Consider the following 23884-nt stretch of genomic DNA (forward strand, 5'->3'; position numbering starts at 1 on the left):
CAGGGATTCTCTGGATCTGCTGTAACTTGCCAAGAATCGACTGCTGCTGGTTTAACCCTGGAGTGATGTATCCACGGAGTCACTTCTGCTACTTTTATCGCTGTAGGGGTAGACAAAAGAACAACATAAGGACCTCTCCACTTGGGCCCTAACGGTACATTATTCCACTCTTTAATCCACACTTGATCTCCTGGATGATAACTATGAACAGGGGGATAAATATTCACAGGTAATCTATCTTGTACCCATTTCTGTACCTCCTCCATAGTCTTACCCAACTCTACAACCTGCTGCCGGGTAATTCCTTCTCCCAACTGACTCAAGTCCCCCCTTAAGTTACCAAGTACGGGAGGTGGTCGCCCATACATGATTTCAAAAGGAGAGAGGCCCATCCTTCTGGTAGGGGTACTGCGGATTCGCAATAAGGCTATAGGTAAGAGAACGTTCCACTTAAGTTGGGTTTCCTGACACATTTTAGCCAACTGGTTCTTTATAGTTCTATTCATTCTCTCTACCTTACCAGAACTCTGGGGTCTATATGCAGTATGAAGCCTCCACTTTATACCAAGCATATGAGTCAGTTGTTGTAGGCACTGGTGAACAAAAGCTGGACCATTGTCCGATCCTATAGAACAGGGTAGTCCATATCGGGGTATTATTTCTCGTAGCAGGAATCTCACAACTTCTCCTGCTTTCTCTGTACGAGTAGGACATGCTTCTACCCAGCCTGAATAGGTGCACACAATTACCAGCAGGTAACGATGTCCACCCGATTTAGGCATCACTGTAAAGTCTATTTGTAGATCGGACATGGGGAGTCCCCCCATAAACTGGACTCCTGGTGGCTTTACTGGTCCTTGTCTTGCATTATTTTTAGCACACGTTACACATCTACGTACAATGGCCTGAGTCAAGTTGGACAATCTTGGTATGTAGAAATGTTTTCTAAGAGATTCTTCAGTACTGTCTCTCCCAGAATGTGTCCCGTTATGATAATTTTGGACAATTTCTACCGCTAGCGATGCTGGTATAACTATTCTTCCATCTTCTAGCTGATACCACTTGTTCTCCAGATACTTTCCCGGTTCAGTCTTTAACCACTCCTCTTCTTGAGCTGTATAAACTGGAGTCCATTGGGACAGTGGAGTTGGTATAAGAGCAGCTATATGCCCTACATACTCCTGTCTTCCTGATTCAGCAGCACGCTTAGCTGCACTATCTGCCATCCGATTTCCCTTGGTTACATCACCATCTCCTCTCAGATGCGCTCGACAATGTATGATACCGACTTCTTTCGGCTCCCACACTGCTTCCAATAGTTGTAGGATTTCAGCTGCGTACTTGATTTCTTTGCCTTCTGAATTCAGTAGTCCTCTTTCTTTATACAAAGCTCCGTGGGCATGAGTGGTTAAAAACGCATACTTAGAGTCCGTATAGATATTTACTCTTAAACCTTCAGCCAATTGTAACGCTCGTGTTAGTGCTATTAATTCTGCCTTTTGTGCTGATGTTCCTTTCGCCAATGGCCGAGCTTCTATCACCTTGTCTATGGTTGTTACTGCATATCCTGCATAGCGGATCCCTTCTTTCACATAACTACTGCCGTCTGTATAATATTGAACATCGGGGTTCTGGATGGGAAAATCACGAAGATCTGGTCTACTTGAGAATACTTCATCCATTACTTCCAAACAATCATGTTGACTTTCAGTAGGTTGTGGCAAAAGGGTAGCTGGATTTAAGGTGTTTACAGTCTCTAAATGCACTCTTGGGTTTTCACACAACATTGCTTGATACTTGGTCATACGGCTGTTACTAAACCAATGATTTCCTTTGTAATCCAACAACGTCTGTACTGCATGTGGGACTCGTACATAAAGTTCTTGACCCAGAGTGAGTTTATCGGCTTCAGCTACTAGCAGGGCGGCTGCAGCTACGGCTCTTAGACAAGGTGGAAGTCCGCTGGCCACTGCATCCAATTGTTTAGACATGTAGGCAACAGGTCTTTGCCATGATCCCAAGTACTGTGTCAATACTCCCACAGCCATTCTTCTTTGCTCGTGTACATACAGGTAGAATGGTCGTGTGTGATCAGGTAGACCTAATGCTGGGGCACTCATCAAAGCCTTCTTCACATCTTCAAATGCCGTTTGCTGTTCTTGGGTCCATAAGAAGGGGTCGTGCTCTGTACCTTTGATAGCTGCGTACAGAGGTTTTGCTAGTATCGCATAGCTGGGAATCCATATCCTACAGAAGCCTGCTGCCCCCAAGAATTCTCGCACTTGTCTTCTATTCTTGGGTACTGGTATTTGGCAGACAGCCTCTTTTCTCTCTGGCCCCATAATTCTTTGACCTTCAGAGATATGGAATCCCAGATACTTGACAGTTGGCAAACACAACTGAGCCTTCTTTCTAGACACCTTGTATCCTGCCTTCCAGAGAATGTGTAGTAGATCGTGCGTTGCTTGCTGACAGATTTCTTTTGTAACTGCTGCTATCAACAAGTCATCTACATATTGTAACAATACACACTCTCCTGGGATGGACTCGAAATCCAATAGATCTTGACTTAGGGCTGAACCAAATAGGGTAGGTGAATTTTTAAACCCTTGGGGCAGTCTTGTCCAAGTCATTTGGCGTTTTGAGCCCGTTACAGCGTTCTCCCATTGGAAAGCAAAAATACATTGACTTTCTGCGGCAATTCGGAGGCAAAAGAAGGCATCTTTGAGGTCTAAAACTGTGAAGTAAGTAGCCCCGCCCGGAATTAAAGCAAGCAGGTTATATGGATTGGGTACAACTGGATGTATACTAACAACCGCATCATTGACTGCTCTTAAGTCCTGCACAGGTCGATACTCATCTGTGCCGGGCTTTTGAACAGGCAGCAATGGGGTGTTCCAGGGGGAAGTACAGAATTTTAGGATACCATACCGTATGAACTTATCCAGATAGGATTGGATGTTCTTCTTAGCCTTCTGCGGAATGTGATATTGTCTTAGGCTCACTGGATAAACCCCATGTTTCAGTTCAATTTTTATTGGTGGAATATTGCGGGCCAGTCCTGGTGGGTTGTTCTCTGCCCAAACTCCTGGTATGTTAAACAATGTCTCATCACTCCTAGGGTTTTGGCTAGTCAACACTGTATAAAGTCGCCACTCTTCTTCCTTTGGTACGGATAAAGTCATAATACCTGAAGGTCCATTAAACTTTAAAGATGTTGTTCCATCTGGTAGGAACGTAATCTGCGCTTGTAATTTGGATAGCATATCACGTCCCAGCAATTGGACTGGACATTCAGGCATATAAAGGAATTGGTGTTTTACTACGTGGCCTCCCAATGTACAGAGTCGACTTTTAAGAACCGGTCTTTCAGCACTTCTTCCAGTTGCTCCTATCACAGTAATAGTCCTTCCAGATGGAGGAGCAACTAGATTAGTCACCACTGAATGTTCAGCACCAGTGTCGATCATGAACGCACTCCTTTTCCCCCCTATTGATACATCGACCATAGGCTCCGCTCGACCAAGGGGGATGGAGCCCGGTCGGTATCAATAGTCCTCCATGACCGTGTCAGCCAATCCTACAAAGTCCCTACCTTCTCTATCGCGAGACCTTTGCGCTGCTGGAATATACCTGTCTTCCCTAACACTTCCTCTGTTCCCATTACTCCCTCTATAACCATTACTCCCTCCGGGGCCTCCTCTACCTCTCGCTCTGCCTCTAAAGTTTCCGTAGCCTGCCCTGGGTAGGACCCTCTCGTACTGCTCTCTTTGCGGACATTCGTTCCTCCAATGCCCTTCTTCCTTGCAATACGCACACTGATCCCTACTCAAAGGCTCCCTACTCCATCTATTATTGCCTCTATCTGGGCCCCGTTTATCTACGCCTGCGATCGCTACCGCTAGCATATCAGCCTTTTTACGCATCTTGCGCTCCTCCTCTTTCTTGCTTTCTGTTTCCCTATTCATATACACCTTATTAGCTACCTCCATTAGTTGGGTGATTGACATACCTGCAAACCCTTCTAGCTTTTGTAGCTTGCGCTTAATATCTCCGTAAGCTTGGCTGACAAAGGCGGAGTTCACCATTCGGGAATTGTCTGCGTCTTCCGGATTAAAGGGGGTGTACAAGCGGTACGCCTCCAATAATCGGTCATAAAAGACACTGGGCGCTTCATCGCTTTTCTGGATCACCTCAACTGTCTTCGACATGTTAATGGCTTTCTTTCCTCCGGCTTTCATGCCAGCAATTATAGCGTCTCTATAGGCTCTGAGTTGAACCATATCAGCACCATTTACGTTCCAATCGGGATCAGTGTTGGGATAATGTGTTGCGGCCCATGCTGCTGGATTAGCTTGGTTCAAAGCACGGGCTCTATCTTCTAATGCTTTAATGGCTGCTTGATTTATTCTTGTCCTTTCCTCATTGTTAAATAAAGTCATTAGTAACTGCTGGCAATCAGCCCATGTCGGATTATGCGTCTGTACTATTGAGGTGAACAGATCAGTCATGGCTTGTGGTTTCTCAGTATACGAGGAATTATGGGTCTTCCAGTTTAAAAGGTCGGTAGTGGTGAAAGGGACATATACGAAGACAGGGTCAGCGTGTGCCATTTGACCTGCGGCATTAATATAGGCTGACCCGGGATTCAGACGAAGAGGCATCTGATAGTGCTTTAATTGTTGGGCACCAGTCAACTGTCGGGTTTGGATGGGGCTACGTAGGGAAGCGTCAGTCATGGGTTCCGGTCGGGGAGAGATAGGGTATGGGGATGTGGGAGGTTGGTTTTGGGAAAAGGTAGTGAATAGAACACTTCGGGCCGAGCTAGATGAAGCTTGACCGGAAGTCTGAAGTGGCGCCAAATCAGGATATTCGTTTCTAATGGGGGTGGGTTCTGGTTCCGGAAGGGGAGATTTAGTACGAGGGGGGGTGGATCCTGTACTGGAGGAGGAAGCGGAAGTGGATGAGGGTAATGAGGGAAGGGTTACAGGACTTCCTGTATTTGCGTCACTTCCTCTTACCGGAAAGTAAGGGGGCGGCAAAGGGATCTCGGACTCAGGGGGCGTGTCCAAAATGGGCCTAACACCAGCCCTAGTGGACGAACAAGTCCTAGCTACCATGAGGCGACACTGTTCCTCGTGGCATGTCCGGAGCCATTTTGGCGAGTCATTTACGGCCTGTCTCCAACAATCAATATAAGGAAACTGGCCGTAAAGTTCAGGCCTACCTGATACAGCCACGTGTAAGCGCTGTACCAGAGTTGGATCCAAACTGCCACGTGGCGGCCATGCCGCAACCAAAGTAGGCCACTCCCTAGTGCACAAAGTGACCAAACGTACAGGGGACATCTTAACCCCAAAATCACAAACTTTGAATCCCTTTTTAAAATTCTTAACCATACATCCTAAGGGATCCGGAATCGTTGACTGCGACGCACCCATACTTAACAATGGAACGTCGTCGACAACGAATACTATACACGCGTACTATTCAACAGTCACACCCGTTTCCTCTGGCAACAGCACCACGTGGTACGGTTACCAAGTGAAACGTACACAATAACAATAAACACTCAGGGAATTCCCGTACACACACAGCTGCTACACCAGTCACTATATAATCAATATTATGCCCTTTGGCGTAACTACACAGTCACCCACGCTATAATTCTCTATATACGAATTACCCGTCTATAACACACCCCAGTAACATCGTCTTTTACAAATAGCGGTTACAGTACGGTTAGCATAGGTCAAAGCACAAGTTAAGGTCACAATACAATTATTAGTGGTTATGGTGTTAAACATGCAATGGACGACAATGATTAGTACTTATTATATAATGTCAGTAAATATACAGGGTTATGGTACCGTGCACTATAATACAGCAACACACTATTAACACTCTCGCTAGACGGCTGAGCTCGCGCTATCTAACAAGATATACACTTTACTAAACAATCGTTAACACATTTACAATTCCCAACTAAACTATTGGCCAGTACCTTGAATGGACTACCTAAAACTATATACACCCGTTTTGGTTAGCCACACTGCCCAATCACCACATATACATAGCGAGCTAGAGAACCGAATTTACACAGGCGCCTCTTAGTCGCACTATACAACGAGCTAGAGATCCGAATTTACACAGGCGCCTCTTAGTCGTACTATCAAAAGTCTAGTGGGTTCCAAATTTACACGCCTTCCCACTTAGCCCAGATAGGATGAGAACTAGCGAACCGAATTTACACAGGCGCCGCTTAGTCTCCCGGTCCCTCCGACCTAGCGAACGTAATATACACCCTAGAACGCTAGTCTAGACAAGACACCGGTGTCCGGCTAGGGCTATCTTACACCAGGACCCCGCCTGACTAACCAAATCAAACGGTCTGACTAAAGAGCGTTCGATCGAGCGGTGCGCCTTCGCTCCTTCCCTCCGACAGAGGGGGCAGATACAGATTCAAAAACCCCTTTGGGCCTACCGCACAATCGGTATACCCCTAGCGGGTCCTGCCGTCTAAAACAGCAGTTATCTTACCTCCTCGTTCCTGAACCTGAGTTCACACTCATCGACGGGGACACCCCAGCACTTCTTACGTAGAGGCCGATGATCTCCTGGACAACAGACCAGTGGCGCCGAGACGAAGGGAGGTCCACGCAGAAGTTCAGGGGTGCAGCCGTAGAGAACGTGGGCAAAGATAGACCGTCTCACGCCTCTGCCTCTCAGCTACCGTTGAACGATGAGCTTCCCGGCCAATGCACCAAATGATACCGGAGAAACTGACGGAAGCCAAGCACAGAGAGATGGACACAGGTTTCTTCAGGAAGGAAGAGATTCTTTATTGGATCACCGATCGGGACTCAGAGGGACTAGCGTCACCAAAATACAGCAAAGTCTGAGTACTGAATACATAGAGTACATTCCTTATATAGCACTGTAGCTCCTCCCACAATTAACTACACCCACACATACCCTTAACCTATTTAATGAATAGAGTCTAAACTCATCCATCCGGTCTAACCACGTGGCTCATCTGATACAAAGGAGAGGGACGCGTAATTCCAGTTCTTACATTCCTGCACCTGGTCAGTACAGTGATGACAGTATCTTAGCTACGTGTAATTAACTAGATACTACAAACACATATACATACATATGCCTTGTGGCAATCTTAGCCTGCTAAACTTGTATTTTACTGGAATTACATCACATAATCAGTGCAATTAATTCAATTTTCTCAGAACCTAGATGTGGCAGAGGCCGCAGGCCACAATACCTGCTCCTCTCTGCTTGCTCTGTTCTACCTCCTTTGCTCTTGCTCCTCTATGCTTGCTCTGCTCTGCCTCCTCTCTGCATGCTGTGCTTCTATTTGCATGCTCTGCTCCTCTCTGCTTGCTCTGCTCCGCTTCTCTCGACTTGCTCTGCTTTTCTCTACTTGCTCTGCTCCGCTCCTCTTTACTTGCTCTGCTCCTCTCTGCTTGCTCTGCTCCTCTCTGCTCCTCTCTGCTTGCTCTGCTCTGCTTCTCTCGACTTGCTCTGCTTTTCTCTACTTGCTCTGCTCCGCTCCTCTTTACTTGCTCTGCTCCTCTCTGCTTGCTCTGCTCCTCTCGACTTGCTCTGCTTCTCTCTGCTCCTCTCTGCTTGCTCTGAGGTGCTGCTCTCTACTCTGCCTCCTCTCTGCATGCTGTGCTTCTATTTGCATGGTCTGCTTTTACTTCTCGCTGCTTGCTCTGCTCCGCTCCTCTTTACTTGCTCTGCTCCTCTCTGCTTGCTCTGCTCCTCTTGATTTGCTCTGCTTCTCTCTGCTCCTCTCTGCTTGCTCTGCTCCTCTCGATTTGCTCTGCTTCTCTCTGCTCCTCTCTGCTTGCTCTGCTCTTGTCTTCTCTGCTTGCTCTGCTCCTCTCTACTTGTTCTGCTCCTCTCTGTTTTCTCTGCTCCTGCACACATATTGCCTGATACATACACACCCACACACACAGCCTAATACATCCATCTGCCTAATACATCCATCCATACATTTATACACACATATTGCCTGATGCATACATCTATACACACATATTGCCTAATACATAGACCCATAAACGCACACTGCCTAATACATGCTCACTGAATAATACTTACATCCATACACACATACTGCCTAATACATCCATCTGCACACACATAATGCACAATACATACACCCATACACGCACACTTCCTAATACATAAATCCATACACACATACTGCCAAATACCAGACATCCCAAGTCTCCCGGTAGTTCAGGGAGACTCTTGCATGTTGAATGCGGTTCCCTGACACCCGCAGATCATACACAATATCCCGGAAATCACACACACAATCAAATCTATAAAGTATGACTTCTGTGCATTTCAATATGTGTGTGTATCTGCGTGTGTTTCAGTGTGTGTATCTGAATGTATGTGCCAGTGTGCGTTTCAATGTGTGTATCTTTGTGTCAATGTGTATGTGCCAGAGTGTGTGTATGTGCCAGTATGCGTATCTGTGTGTTTGTGTGTGTTGGTGGAGGGGGGGGGAGTGAGAGCAAGCATGTCAAGGGGAGGCCTCTCTGCCCCCCCCCCTCCCCCCAGTGACACCACTGTGCAGCCCTGGAGAAATCTTGGAGGCGAGCATTAGAGGTGGGCGTGCGGACAGAGGATATACATAGGTCTTTGGCAGAGCGTTGGGGCCTAAATTGGACATTTTTGTGTATTGGGAGGATAGGTAGGTTGGAGCAGCATTATGTAGGGACTTGTAAGCGGGCACCAGAATTTGAGTCTAAGTGTACAGCTCTGCACCCCATCTAGAACACTGGGAGAGAGGCTAAGTGTACATCTCTGCATACTATCTAGAACACTGGGAGCGAGGCTAAGTGTACAGCTCTGCACCCCATCTAGAACACCTTACAGCTCTGCACCCCATCTAGAACACTGGGAGAGAGGCTAAGTGTACAGATCTGCACCCCATCTACAACACTGGGAGAGAGGCTAAGTGTACAGCTCTGCACCCCATCTACAACACTGGGAGAGAGGCGAAGTGTACAGCTCTGCACCCCATCTACAACACTGGGAGAGAGGCTACATGTACAGCTCTGCACCCCATCTAGAACACTGGGAGAGAGTCTACGTGTACAGCTCTGCACCCCATCTAGAACACTGGGAGAGAGGCTAAGTGTACAGCTCTGCACCCCATCTAGAACACTGGGAGAGAGGCTAAGTGTACAGCTCTGCATCCCATCTAGAACACTGGGAGAGAGGCTAAGTGTACAGCTCTGCACCCCATCTAGAACACTGGGAGAGAGGCTAAGTATACAACGCTGCATCCCATCTAGAACACTGGGAGAGAGGCTAAGTGTACAGCTCTGCATCCCATCTAGAACACTGGGAGAGAGGCTAAGTGTACAGCTCTGCACCCCATCTAGAACACTGAGAGAGAGGCTAAGTGTACAGCTTTGCATCCCATCTAGAACACTGGGAGAGAGGCTAAGTGTACAACGCTGCATTTCTTTCTTTCTTTCTTTCTTTTTTTTTTTTTATGCTTAGACTGAACATATGAGAAAGAAAAACAGCAACGTAAGGGATTTTTTTTTCTCCAGCACTGAAAGCCTCAGAGAGTTGTTTTGAAAGACAACAATATGTTGAATGTTATGATAAAAAGATAATTTGTCAGCATACACAAAGCAAGGCCAAATCTGCACTCATTACATGGCAGCTGTTACTGCTATGAATTCAATTAAAAAAGATTATGACTTTTTTTTACTTGCCTACATTAATGTCCCTCTTTCTCTCTGTACCGTGATTTTAGCATCTTATGTGTGCTGGATTGTGGTGTCTGGTCGAAGGCGATTCCTCTTGTAAAACTAAACTGGACCCTCCACTTGATGGCACAGAGTGTGGCGCAGACAAGGTGAGAAGGTGCCAGCTCTTGTAATTATAGCAGTTATAAAGAAACAATGATAGTAGTTGTAAAGAAGGAACAATGGATAATTATTTACAATACGTCATATGGATAGTTGTTATTATGACCAATCTGTGATAACTATACCTATGTTTAGGCACACCCTGAAGCTTGGATAAGTTCTGCTAATGGTGCATTAACCAACTGAACTATCTGGTCAGCTATATTGACATGCAGTGTCAATAGACCTCCTAGTATGGAAAACATGTCACTAACTTGAGTTTCTTTCCGTACTTATATCTTTAGGCATATGGTCAATATTAGCGTAAATCAGAACTGTTTGTATGCTAAGATATTATTATTATTGACATTTATATAGCGCCAACAGATTCCGTAGCGCTTTACAGTATTATTAGAGGGGGGATTTAACTATAAATAGGACAATAGGAAAACTTACAGGAACGATAGGTTGAAGAAGGCCCTGTTCAAAATGAGCTTACAGTCTATAGGAGGTGGGGTGTAAAACACATTAGGACAGGAAATAGCAGTGAGATTAGATGGGAGTGAAGCAGAGCTGGAGGAGAGAGTAGAGTGCTGCCCTTAGGAGAGAGCAAGGGACAGGTATGTAAGGTAGAGGTTACTCTGGGAGGCCATAAGCTTTCCTAAAGAGATAGGTTTTTTACAATTGAAGACTAGGGGAGAGTATGATGGTGGTAGGCAGGCTATTCCATAGGAAGAGAGCCGCCCACGAGAAGTCCTGCAAGCGCGAGTTGGCCGTAGCGGGTGCGAGCAGCGGACAGAAGAAGGTCACGGGCAGAGCGGAGAGACCGAGAAGGGGCATCCATATGGATCTGTGAGGAGATATGAGGGGCTAAGATTATTCAGTGCTTTATAGGTTAGCAATTTGAATTGACTCCTGTAGTATACAGGAAGCCAATGCAAGGACTGACAGAGGGGTGAGGTGTGAGTGGACTGACTAGAGAGGAAAATCAGTCTGGCGGCAGCATTCATTACAGACTGTAGCGGGGCAATACGGCTATCGGGAAGACCAATTAGGAGAGAGTTACAATAGTCCATGTGAGAGATTACTAGAGAATGGACAAGCTCTTTAGTAGCATCTTGCGTAAGAAAGGGGCGGATGCAGGCGATTTTTTTGAGGTGGAATTGGCATGATTTGACAAAAGAGGCTCAAAGGTGAGGCCAGAATCAAAAGTAACACCAAGACAACGTGCTTGTAAGGATGGGCTGATATGGGTACCACCAATCTGAAGGGAGAGTGAGAGAGGAGGATTAATATTCGGAGGAGGAAAGACATATACTATTAGTACCAGGTTAGTAGTACATGTTGGTGTACAAAAATGTGTCTATTTCTTTACTAATGCCCCATAGGCCTCCAGCTTCAGGTTAACTGTACAGTTTTGCACTGGTACACTAATCTGTCACCTGATAATACATTAGGACAATCCTACCTGCCTAGAAATTTGTATAAACCGTGAGTGGTTATGTGCCTCCATGTAAGTGCCTTACATTCTGATCTCCAGAATTCTGTTTATGGAAATGATCCAACAGAAATGTCATTATAGAATCAGCTGCCCCTCTGCATCCAAGTACTTTGTGCTCTATCTTATTTATCCTTCTAGATAAGGGGTCCTTTTTGTTTTAATTTCCCTGCACACACATTATTTAATGTTTCGAAATATCTGTATGAAATATGTGAAGTACATCTGACTGATCCGTTTCCTAAAAGCACTCTGTTTTATTAGTGGTTGACTGTTGCCAATAACTACATAACTCTGTTTTACAGTCTTTTATTCAGCATACTCCGTTATTAGAGCTGTGCAAAGTTTCTGGCCCAATGTGGCTCTCCTGCCTTCTTTTCCCCTTTGTTTGGGCTAAGTTGAAGTATAATGGTACTTTGGCAGTGCAGGTGTTTGTGAACTACATTTCCCACAATGCATTATCTCCCTTCAAGCTATGTACATTTTAACAAGACTCTCTATCTTCTTTTTACATTATGCTTGGACTAGATTTGAAAGTATGTCTCAGTACATCCATGGCATCTTGCTCAAATCTGAGTAGCAATTGCCCTCATTGTGTGCAAATAATGATTCATTTTCCACACCAGCGCATTGTGAAATCTCTCTGATATGCCATTGCCTTACCCAAGTAAATATTAATGAGAAATAGCAGCTAGTGGGAGCTGGGGCTGGCAAGAAAGGTTGTCGAGGCTAAATTATAACTTCCCAGCCTGTTGAAAAAGGCCCCCCAGGCGACTAGACATGGTATATGGTGGCTGAGGTGCACACAGGCATTTTAGTAAATCTAGTCAGATTCTCATACTATACAGAATTTCTGTATTTTCTAAAATATTTGTATTCAGACAATATTAAACGGCTACCCCAAGCACCATGACCACTTCAGTGGTTTGAAGTGGTCTTGGTGCTTGGCGTCTGTAGGTGCAGTTTTTTACTGTAAAAAATGCAACACATACCAAGTTCAAATCTTTGGCAGCCTCATGGGATGGCATCTGCCTGCCTGGAACTAGAGTTCAGGGGTCAATGCTGTGAAAGAATAGTTTTGCACAGTGTGTCGTTCCTTGGCTGAGAGCAATCAGCTGATCACCTTGATCCAACGAATGGCACAGCAGCAGGAAACCAGCCAGGGTACTCCAAGCATTTTAACCTCTACAGAGGGCTGTTATGGTTATGATTCTTGGAGTAACCCTTTAAAAGAACACCATAACAACTTCAAGGAAATGACTTTGTTTTGGTGCCATGAGGCCCCTTGTGCTTTCTTGCCTGTAGAGGTTAAACCATTCCCGAAAGGTTGTCTTCAGCTCTGGATCTCCAATACCCCCATAATTTTCAGGAAGTGCAGACCATCGCTGTGTGGGGTAATAGATGATTTACTAGAACTGGTCTAAGCCAATCAGTAGTTCCCAATTCATAAAAATAGGCCAATCAGTGGCTCCCAATTTATTAAAAAAATATATGAATGACTATTGATTGGCTTACAAACACAGAAGGGGAGACAAGAGATCTGCAGATTTTCCTAGCTGTTATAGATATACCCCCATAGGAAAAAATGTATAATTAAATGCATGCTTGTTTTCATTTGGGTTTATATCTACTAAACCGTGATCTTTATTTTTTTTCCCTGTATTTGGGGCAGTGGAGTGTCCATTTAATTAGCTCCATCATCTGACTTCACCTTAGTAACTGCTGCTGGAAACAGATCTTCACCCATCACTTTATTTATTAGAAGAGCAAGTTACAAGAAATGATATTCTAGAAGTGATATCGTCTAGTACCTGGAAAGGTGCCTATTATTGCTCAGATGCTGTGAAAGTACCTGAAGAGTATTCATTAAACTAGGAAATTGCATGTTTTAGACCAAAACAGCGGAGCTGATAGAATAGCTGAGTTGGAGAATGTTTCTGATTCTGCTATTTTGTCCTAAAACTTTAAATTTTTATTAAATCTCACTTTAGTCAATGAGCCTCAGTTGCTTTATAGGAGTTATGAAGGAGATCCACAAGCTGTCTCAAAGCATAGTTCTCTAGATGATATATAAATACAGGCCTGTCACTGCTCCACAGTAACTAAATGAATCCTAAATGCATTACTACCAACTACCATGTTCCTCCCATCCTTAGTATGTTAATGATACATCATACTCATATAGGGATTATGTGTTTCAGTGGTGCAGAGCTGGGGAATGTGTCAGTAAGACCCCAATCCCTCAGCACGTGGACGGAGACTGGAGCTCTTGGAGTCCTTGGAGTATGTGCAGTCGTACGTGTGCAACTGGAGCTCGATTTAGACAGAGGAAGTGTGACAATCCCCCGTGAGTAACATCTCCAGCACCCTAATACTGCAACATAGAATAGTTCTTAAGAACTTTATAGAATAATGCTTTATTCAATGAACAGTGAAGTGTAGTGGATTAAAAAATTCAGGCCAAAATATGTTATCTTACCAATCAATCAATAAGTGCCTCTGTTAAGCGAATTTACACAGTTTAGCTATTTAAACCTGAATTTTGAAATTTTGTTTTTAATTCATCACGATTCACTGTTTAGTGCATAAACACCTTTGTGTTTCAGTTGGTGAATGGTATACTGACAAATTAGTGATGTCCTCAGATGAGTTAAATAATGAGCTTTGGGGGGCAAGGCCAGACCATCGAGTTAAAAGGAAGCCATCTCATGCAGCTCCAGTCCTAAGCCCAAATAAACATTGATTTACCACTCACAAACCGACCATCGGCCCCATTAATGTATTTGAATTCGGGAATAAGCAAGTATTACAGGGAGACCAGTTGGTGGCCGAAGACCCCACAAATATGAGGACTCTGAAGCCTCGGGCCTACATGGTGGCATGAGCCTGCGGCCTACTGCTTAAGCAGGAGAAACTCTGCTCGTGCTCTGTGAATCATCACGATATGAAGGTGCCTGTCTATCTCAAATTGCGAGGGCCTCTGGAGAGTTCACGCTTTGGCCCCGCTCCCCCTGTAATCCCAGTCACTTGTTTTCCAGTTTTAAATTGCATGTCTCAACTTACAAGTTAATAGTTCTCATCCTTCATTTGCTGGGATTTGGTTGCAACTTTGGCCCTATATACCCAGCCCAGCCATGGCATAAGAGGCAGCACTAACAGTGCGGAAGCTCCATCCTTACCTTGCCAGGAAATAGATGAGAAGACTCTCAACATACTTACACAAGGGAATGCCCACGCTTCACTCAGGTGAATAGAAGGGACTGCCGACAAGCTATGGCAACATGTGAACCAGGCTGTCTCAGGTCGGATAGCAGTGGCCTCTAACTCTAGGCGACCCAGGGGCCTGGAGGATGTTGCTTCCCGTTGAGCCCAGCAGGACTGGACTATTTGGGCCTGCGGTGGACCAGTGGCCGCGGGTCTGTGTGGCCGGCGATAGAGGGGGCACGCGGAGGCGCCTTCTCGGGACTCTGATGGGACAGTGGAGGTGCAGAGGCCGTCCAGTTGGTGGACTCTATGGGAGGGGGGTCTCATAGACTGGGGGGACCAATGAGTGCCCGCTGTGCTGAGTAGCTCATGGTGGGGGACTTTACCTGGTATTGGGTGACAATGCAGTGGTCGGCACCCCCGGAAGCCAGCTGGTGGTGCATCGGGTATGGCCCCACAGAGGCTTTACACTACTCATTTATCTTTCCTGGGAAAAGGGGTATGGGGGGAGGCATGAGATACATACCTATGCAGGGGTAGATTCCACTTATGGCAGTCAGCTATCATCCTATCAACAATCCCCCCCCCCCCCCCCCTTGCTTAAGTAATACTTCAACATTTATCTCTTCCCTTTTTTTAGTACTTTTTTATTTTTATTATATACATAACCTGGCTGTACGTGCTTGGATCAAGGTCCCTGGAGCCCAGGAAAGGGCTCGGCTAGTGATCATCACGGGCCCTATCCCAAAAGCCCCTTCTCATTCTCAGGGGCACCCCCTTTCCCTTTATATCTTCTTTTCATTTTTCATCTAATTTTATCCTTTCCGATCCCTTACGGGAGATATACATGCTACAGTCCTGACACACAGTCTAAGCTGTAGATTCACAACTTCAGCAGTGGCAAAGGGTAGTTTATATAGCCTATGTAATGTTACTGCTTCTGTCATCTGATAAATTACCATCTACCACTTGTGCACAGGTTTTAGCTAACATGCGAGCTACCCTACCCTTATTCTCACCTATTGAGGCTGCCCATCTGCTTAGACACTGGGTAATATATTGATTTGGTTCTTAGTATTTAACTTTTTTCTGGTTCGTTTACGCATAACAAAATTGAGGCATCGTTATTCTTCAGTTCGGTAACTACACCCATGCATTCACGACCAACCTCAATGCACTGTCAATACTGCAATATTATTGTATACTATTATATACTGCAATATGTTCGCACTTCTAACTGCAAATGTATGTACATTGATGTGAATGAAAGTACTTCTTGAATTAAAAAAATAAATAAAAAATTATGAGCTTCCACTTCCTTATTGAATAGTGGGGTGTATATGTACCAAAGTATTTAAATAGGCAAATTAGTTTGGCATTGACTTGTTCATTTCAATGCTTGATGGGGGGGGGATTTTTTTTTAAAAGTATATATTTTTGCAACAAATTCTCAGGATAGTTACAGTAAAAGCTCGAATCCAACAAATTCATTCGTTCACACATCTGTTTATGCTTTGCTGATAAACTCAATTTGAACTTTTTTATTGTTCTTACTTTTTTCTCTGCTGTGAAAACTCCTTTATCCGTTATGTTATATCATTCTTTGAATATTCAATGTGTTTTGAGAACTGAATTTAAAATGTGGTCTGGGGTAAAATTATGTATTCTTCTTGCAAATTACGAGAGTTTTTAATGCTCGTTATTGCGACCAGGCCATGGAGTTCAACTGGCCAAGGGTGGTCTTGGCGCACCCATCGCAAAGCTATTATTTAGTAAATTGCCAGTTTGTCAATATACTAAACAATAATTACATTTCCGGCAGGTGCATCTCAAGAGGTGGGGGTGGGGCGGTAATGCAGAGCCCCTATTTTATGTGCTACTCCATGTCCAGTCGTCTCATTAAGTCTCTATCCTGGAGTGGAAGCAGCACACTAGCACATTTTACATGGTAACGTATAGTGCACTTCTTCTGGCCAGGAGTCACTGAGAAGGCTGGGCAGGGGAGCAGCATGGCAACGATGGAGACAGGAAAAATGAGCAGCATGGCAGATCCGGTGGCTTTACATCTCTCTTCCCTCACTATGCATGTGATATAGAGAGAGTGCCTTGTGGCTGCAGCCTTCAAAACTTAGCCACTGCCTTCCTTCACTTCCCACCTTCTGCACACATTGTGCCTGTCTATTTTACAAGTAATTCTATATTATTAGAATTATTATAGCTAAAAAACCCACACCCAGTCACACTCAGCCAGCCCTTGCACACAGTTACACACAGCCAGTCCCACACTCACACTCAGCCAACTCCGTACTATTTATCACACTCAGCCAATTTCTCAGCCACTCAGGTCTATTGCTTAGGATGGAGCAAGGAGGGGCAGCAAGGTGGACCTTTCTTTGATTATTGCACTAGTTATGCCCCTGCATTTTACAGTATTGGGATGAGTGGTATAGGTAACTTGTTATGGTCCACAGTTACATTTGAAGTCTTGTGAACTCTGTTTGCCTTAGTATGTAGCCAGCCATACGGCATGATGATCGGCTGTACAGTGAGATGTATAACTGGCTGAGGACTGTAGAAGTTCTTTTTTGATGAGAACTAGACTGACAAACTTTTCTCTCTCCATCTGCTGGACTGCTAGAAGTTGTGCACCTCTACAGTGGTGCGTGGACTTTAACTGTGTAAGGGTTAACACCGACTGTGCGGATGCTCGCTGCGGATAGATCGCTTTCTTTAAGAGCTTTTCCGCCTCTCCAGATGGCTGCATCATAAAAATAACAGAGATGTTTGCTCTCTGTATTTAGAGAAAATAAGGTCTTGCTGCTGGCAGTGTAACCCTCACACTTGCCAGAGCCAAGCCTGAAACAGGAAAATGAGGTGGTTTTTACAACCTTTCCAAGTACACACAGACTATATCTTGTAGCTGAACTGTGCTCGAAGCACAAAATCGCATGCAGGTTGAACAGAGCAATAGTCAGCCAAGCAGTGTGGGGTCACGTCCAGCACTGCGCTCTATGCCTGGAAGTTACTGTTGTTTTTTGTTTTTTTTCTTCATCGTATGGTTATTCCTGAAGAGAAGTCCTATTACGTTGTGTTGCAGATAGGGGAGTGAAGCATAGTGTCCTGGCTTCACCTCACATAGATCCTTCAGAGACCATGGGAATGTCAAATAGGGTCACTCTACGTCCAACTGCGTGTCTAGAGCAAGGACTGCAATTGGACTACATCTTCAGCTCCAGACATCATTTTTACCAGCATTCCTCATTCTTGGAATAATATATAATATATAAAAAAAAAAAAAGCAAACAGCACAAAATATTATAAACGTTGAACTACAGTGCATTGAAATGCAAACTGAGGCTAATATAGCCAAGCTGGGGTTAAATAGAATTGGAGAAGTTTTGCAAGTCAGTAGACTCTACCTGTAAAAGAGATGTTAAAACTTGTTCAGTAATGCGGCATCGCAATTCACCTCAAATATCGCAGACCAGGAGACGAGGCGAGAAGGTGCTGGATGTCAAAGTTTCAGAAAAAAAAAAGAGATCCTAAAAATCAAAGGGTGCAAGGTCAAGGGGAAGGACAAAGAGAGCAAGGTGATTTCATATGGTTCTGCACGTAAAGGTTGTTGTACATATTGTTAGCAATTTTAGATGAAATGTTTGTTCTTGGATTGAAAATTGGTTTAAACATATACATATACATGTTGTGATCCCAATTATTTCTTCTTGTAGATTTGACCATTTTTTTTCAGTCTGTTTGCAGCACCTATGTTCAGCATCTCCACGCTCTGCATGGAAACACTGAATGCTCCCCATAGAGATGCATTGATTCAATGCATCTCTGAGGAGATGCTGTTTACTGCAGAGCGGCATTTTGCCATGCATGCACAATAGCACCTCAATGCTATCCTATGAGAAAGCATTGGATTGACTGAGATCATCTAGATTGATGATCTTAGCCATGGAGATGAACCAAGAGAAAATGTGCATTTAAAAAAAACAGGAAATCATGAGCAAGTACAAGGCAAAAGTATGTGGACACCTAAGAATCACACCTACGTATATGAACTTGACATCATATTCAAGAAAAATGGGTATTAATATGAAATTGTTGTGGGTATGTACCTGTTAGCAAAAGGTGTGACTGAAACAGCTGAACTCAGTATTTAGTAGGGGAGCCCACACACATTTGGCCATAAATATTCATCATAAAATAATGTACACAGGTGCTATATTGCAGGCAATCAGTTATTTTCACTAAAAATACACAAGGACCACTGTTTTCCTTTAAGAAATAATTCAGATAGAAGCATCATTGATAAAATAGATAGTAATGAAGGTATCAACCTAAATAAATAAATTATGCTACAGTAACAATTAACAATATCATCATAGAAGTGCGTAAATACAACAAAATACATGGAATCTGGGCAATTCTATATATGTTTGTTATATATATAGTGCAATTATGTATAAATGTGAGGTAAGCGGCTAGTCTGTTAGTTGCTTTTGTTCTTAGTTGTTTTGTTTTATTTATATCCTATTTTCATGATAAAGACCATTTTCTTAACTTTCAACCCGAGTGGAAGCAAGATCTCCAGAATCTCACACAATCCCTCTCCATCAGATACTCACATAACTTAAGAACTGTTTTTCCCAGAATTCATTAAGCATATCTGAATCAATGGCTCTAATTAGCAGCATTGTGCGGAGGGTGTGCTGGAATTTAACACGGCTGTGTTTTCTCCATAAAGTGAGTATGCCCAGCCCTTCCACACAATGCTATAAATTCACCAACTGAGACTTCAAGGCAACAGTGTCTGGAAATAGTTTCACACTTCGCTGTAAGATTGAACAGGTCCATGAGCCGCCAGTCAGGCGTAGAATATGACCCAGAGAGGGTCTGGTATATCAGTCTGTAACCACTGACCCTTGTCCTGTTTGTGGCAGACCCGGGCCTGGAGGTCAGAGCTGCAGAGGTGTAAACGTGGAGCACATGGTGTGTGAGAACCCGCCCTGTCCCAAAGGTGTAGCAAGCTTCCGCGACCATCAATGTCAGTCCCAAGACCGCAGCAGCAACAAGAAGAAAAGTCCAATGACGTCTGTCATTATTGATGGTATGTGTGTCCTTTCACAATCATCCACAAGTTATCTTTCATTTATTTGCTTTATTTCTATTTATTCTCTTTACTAAGTTTGCCTATTATTATTCTTTCTCTTCTCATTCCATCACCTTTGCTTTTAAATTAGATATCCTGATGAGCTACATCTGTTGGTCTACATTTCAATTCTTCGCCTTGCTTTATTTCCTTGTGTGAATTTCCTAGATAAGCCGTGCGAGCTGCATTGTACCCCAGTGGGCCTGGACACTCCCATGCTGATGTCAGACAGAGTACTGGATGGGACACCGTGCGGCCCTTACGAGACAGACCTCTGCGTTCATGGCAGGTGCCAGGTGGAGTAGCTCAACAGCATTTCACAATTTTATAAATTTCTATTCTGTTTTGATTAAATCTTGCTTCAGCCTCATCTGTGAAGTCAATAGCAACATGCTCCATTCCGGTTCAGTCTAATCACTGTGTATACTACTGACGGAGAGCTGTTCCAAAATTGGAATCTTACATTGACTTTATTTGTTCATTACAGGTATAATTAGTGAAACTAATGCACTCACAAGTCGTAAAAGTTTTAGGGGTTTGGATCTCTGTCTCATCATCTTCTTTTTAATACTTGCAGAAGGTAAAAATAGTACATAGGATCCAAAATCCCTCGTAGAAACTCTTGAGGGGACAATGAGTTCTATGCCTACAGAGTCAGCTTTTCTCCCATGCTCCTTTTCTGGCATTGCAGTAAAAGCACATGAGAGCATTGGGTAATGATACCATATTCCTACACGTTTAGCCACTGTTACAGAAGTATAGCAAGGGAGTGTCCTTCTAGGACGTAAACAAAATGTAATTTACTTTACAGTGAGCAGAGTCCGAGCAGGCTAGAGGTGCACAAGTAAAGCGATGTAACTCCTAAATGGCAGTGAGACTGCAGGGACATGATCTATACACCAAAACGGCTTCATTAACCTAAAGTTGTTGTGCTTAGCGTCTCTTTAAACTAGATGGTTGGAACAAAATAAGCGAGAGACCAAATATTTTTTTTAAAAAAATAATAATTTGCCCCAATTTAGGTAATTTTTAGACTATGGTTCAAATCTCCATATGTTTTTGAGTTACCCTGAACAATCCAAGGGACTGTGGTGCTCTACCAGTTGGCAGATTTTAATAGGAAATATAACTCCAGAGTTTGGATTGCCAGGGGTTGTCTTTCCTTGATTGCCTACACAGAAAACCATTGTAAGAATAAAACCAACAACAAAAATATTGATTACAATTGGTGGCTCTATGCCTCATTAGTTACATCACGATTTGGCACAATACTCAACACAATTTTACATTAGGGTAGTTTATCCTGATCTGCATACAATGTTAAACAGTGATGTCTCAAGTGGATACAGAACAAACTAATAATAAAAATGAAAAGCTAATTCTTTTCCCTGAATCAGAACAACAGTCTGCAATACTGCGAGCACAAAGTATAAAACTACTCTACATTCATGCTGTAAATAGCCTAATACCCTTTAGGTGAAAGATTCTGTATAAGAAATGAGATTCATTTAAATCAATATTTTTTTTATCTTTTACATGTGGGATTTTTGCACAGATTATTATTAGAAGGATTACAAAGGAAAAGGGGAAAATAAAGGTTATAGAAGTGCAGGGTGAGGAAAACCAGAAAGCAGCAGGAGAGGGGGGTGAGAAGAAACCATACTTGTAACAAATGGTTTATCTAGCGAGGGTGGGTTGAGGTTAGAAGGTTAGTAGATGTGTATCCAGTTTATTAGTTGAGCTCATTCAATGCTGTATTGCTGGTTCCCACTGTGATTGTTATATTAGTAAGACATAACTGGCCGGGTGCAATCAACTCCAAAGACATGAAATATATTCCTGCTTTGGGGAAGCCAACATTTTTTTTCAAGTGAGAATCTCGGTTAGTAAGAAAATATATGTTAGTCTTTTTTCATGAACTCCCACAACAATATTTTACTCCCATGAAGAATGTTCAAAGCTATTTGTGTTAGGTAAAGGAGCACTTCATGGAGTCTTGCATTTGACCACTTATCCATCGCACTTGGAATTAAAGGGACACTCCAGTGCCAGGAAAACAAACCGTTTTCCTGTCACTGCAGGTCCCCTCTCCCTCCCACCCCCTATCCCAGGTTGCTGAAGGGGTTTAAACCCCTTCAGTGACTTACCGGAGTCCAGCGTTGATGTCCCTCGGCACTGGTCCAGGGTCAGCCCACGTTCCTCCGCCGCCGATGTCATCCGGCGGGTGAGACCTAATGCGCATGCGCGGCAATGCCACGCACGCGCATTAGACCTCCCCATAGGAAACATTGAAAAATGCTTTTAATGCTTCCCTATGGGGATTTTAGCGACGCTGGAGGTCCTCACATAGCGTGAGGACGTCCAGCGACGCTATAGCACAGAAAATCTATGCTAGAAACCCGGAAGTGCCCTCTAGTGGCTGTCTAGTAATCAGCCACTAGAGGAGGAGTTAACCCTGCAATGTAAATATTGCAGTTTATGAAAACTGCCATATTTACAGTTGCCGGGTTAAGGGTAATGGGAGTTGGCACCCAGACCACTCCAATGGGCAGAAGTGGTCTGGGTGCCTGGTGTGTCCCTTTAAGGTTGAGCAGGTAAAGTTTCCCCAATTAGCAGCTTATCCTGGGGACCCTCGGATTTAACAGATTTTTCATTTCTCGTCAGAATAGAGGACAACCAACCCAGTACAAGTATTAATAACTCTCACTCCTGTTATTTACGATTCTCTAGGAATCACAGAATCTTAGAGAAAATTGGAAACCAAGGGAAAAAAGTTGATGGAGGTTTTTTTTTTTGGGGTGGGGGGGGGGAGAGTTTGTTGCAACTTTATACAGTTCTAGCTACTGTCCTGTCAGTTAAACACACTTACTACGCGGATCAGCCACAACATTAAAACCACTGACAAGTGAAGTGAAAAACTTTGATTATATCATTACAATGGCACCTGTCAAGGTGTGTGCATCAAGTAAACAGTCAGTTCTTGAACTTCATGTGTTGGAAGCAGGAAATATGGGCAAGCAAAAAGATCTGAGTGACTTTGACAAGAGCCAAATTGTAATGGCTAGACAACTGGGTCTCCTAAATGGCAAGTCTTGTGAGGTATTCCTGGCATGCAGTGGTTAGTACCACCAAAAGTAGTGCAAGGAAGGATAACCGTGAACCCGCATCAGGGTCATGTGTTCCCAAATTCATTGATGCACATGGTCCGATCACATGGAAGAGCTCCTGTAGTTCAAATAGTTGAAAAACGTAATCCTGACCATGATGCAAATGTGTCATAACATACAGTGCATCGCAGTTCCCTGTGTATGGGGCTGCATAGCCGCAGACTAGTCAGAGTCCCCATGATGACATCTGTCCTGAACATAAAGTACCCATGAATGTTAGCATCATGACTGGACCATGGAGCAATGGAAGAAGGTTGCCTGGTCTGATGAATCACATTTTCTTTTAGTTTAGGCGGATAGCCAGGTGAGCGTTGTTTACCTGGGGAAGTGATGGCAGCAGGGTGCACTATGGTAAGAAGGCAGGCCAGCAGAGTCAGTGTTGTGCTCTGGGCAATGTTCTGCTGCAAAACTTTGGCAGCATTCAGGTGGATGTTTCTTTGACACGTACCAATTACCTAGAGATTATTGCCGCCCACGTACACCCCTCCATGGCAATGCTGTTCCCTGATGTCAGAGGCCTTATTCAGCAGGATAATGAACCCTGCCATATTACAAACATTGTTCAGGAATGGTTTGAGGAGCATGGGAAACAGTTCATGGTGTTGCCTTGGCCTCCAAATTCACCAGATCTCAAGCCAATTGAGCTTCTGTACAAATAGGATCCATGGAGGCCCCACCTCCCAACTTGCAGGACTTTATGGAATCTGCTACTAATGTCTTGGTACCAGATACCACAGGACACGTTCAGAGGACTTATGGGGTCCATGCCTTGAAGCATCAAAGCTGTTTTGGCAGCACAAGAGGGGCCTACAGGATATTAGGAAGGTAGTTTTAATGTTGTGGCTGGTCAGTGTATATGTGATGATTGTTGTTTGTACTCTAACAGCCCCACTGGATTGGGATGAAGCAATAAGGAAACAAAAGTGTTGCAGACCACTATGATAGATAAAAGCAT

General features: G+C 44.0%; 1 protein-coding gene across 1 annotated transcript in view; it reads left to right on the top strand.

Moving 5' to 3' along the window:
• Positions 1-23884, top strand: part of ADAMTS17 (ADAM metallopeptidase with thrombospondin type 1 motif 17) — a 294708-nt gene that overhangs the window by 139999 nt on the left and 130825 nt on the right. The window contains exons 11-14 of the mRNA XM_063448834.1: positions 9812-9913; positions 13605-13750; positions 19554-19720; positions 19931-20058. Of these exons, the coding sequence (XP_063304904.1) occupies positions 9812-9913; positions 13605-13750; positions 19554-19720; positions 19931-20058 (543 nt within the window). The remainder of the gene's footprint in view (positions 1-9811; positions 9914-13604; positions 13751-19553; positions 19721-19930; positions 20059-23884) is intronic.

This window comes from Pelobates fuscus, chromosome 3 (genome assembly GCF_036172605.1).
Source record: "Pelobates fuscus isolate aPelFus1 chromosome 3, aPelFus1.pri, whole genome shotgun sequence".
Classification (NCBI taxonomy): Eukaryota; Metazoa; Chordata; class Amphibia; order Anura; family Pelobatidae; genus Pelobates; species Pelobates fuscus.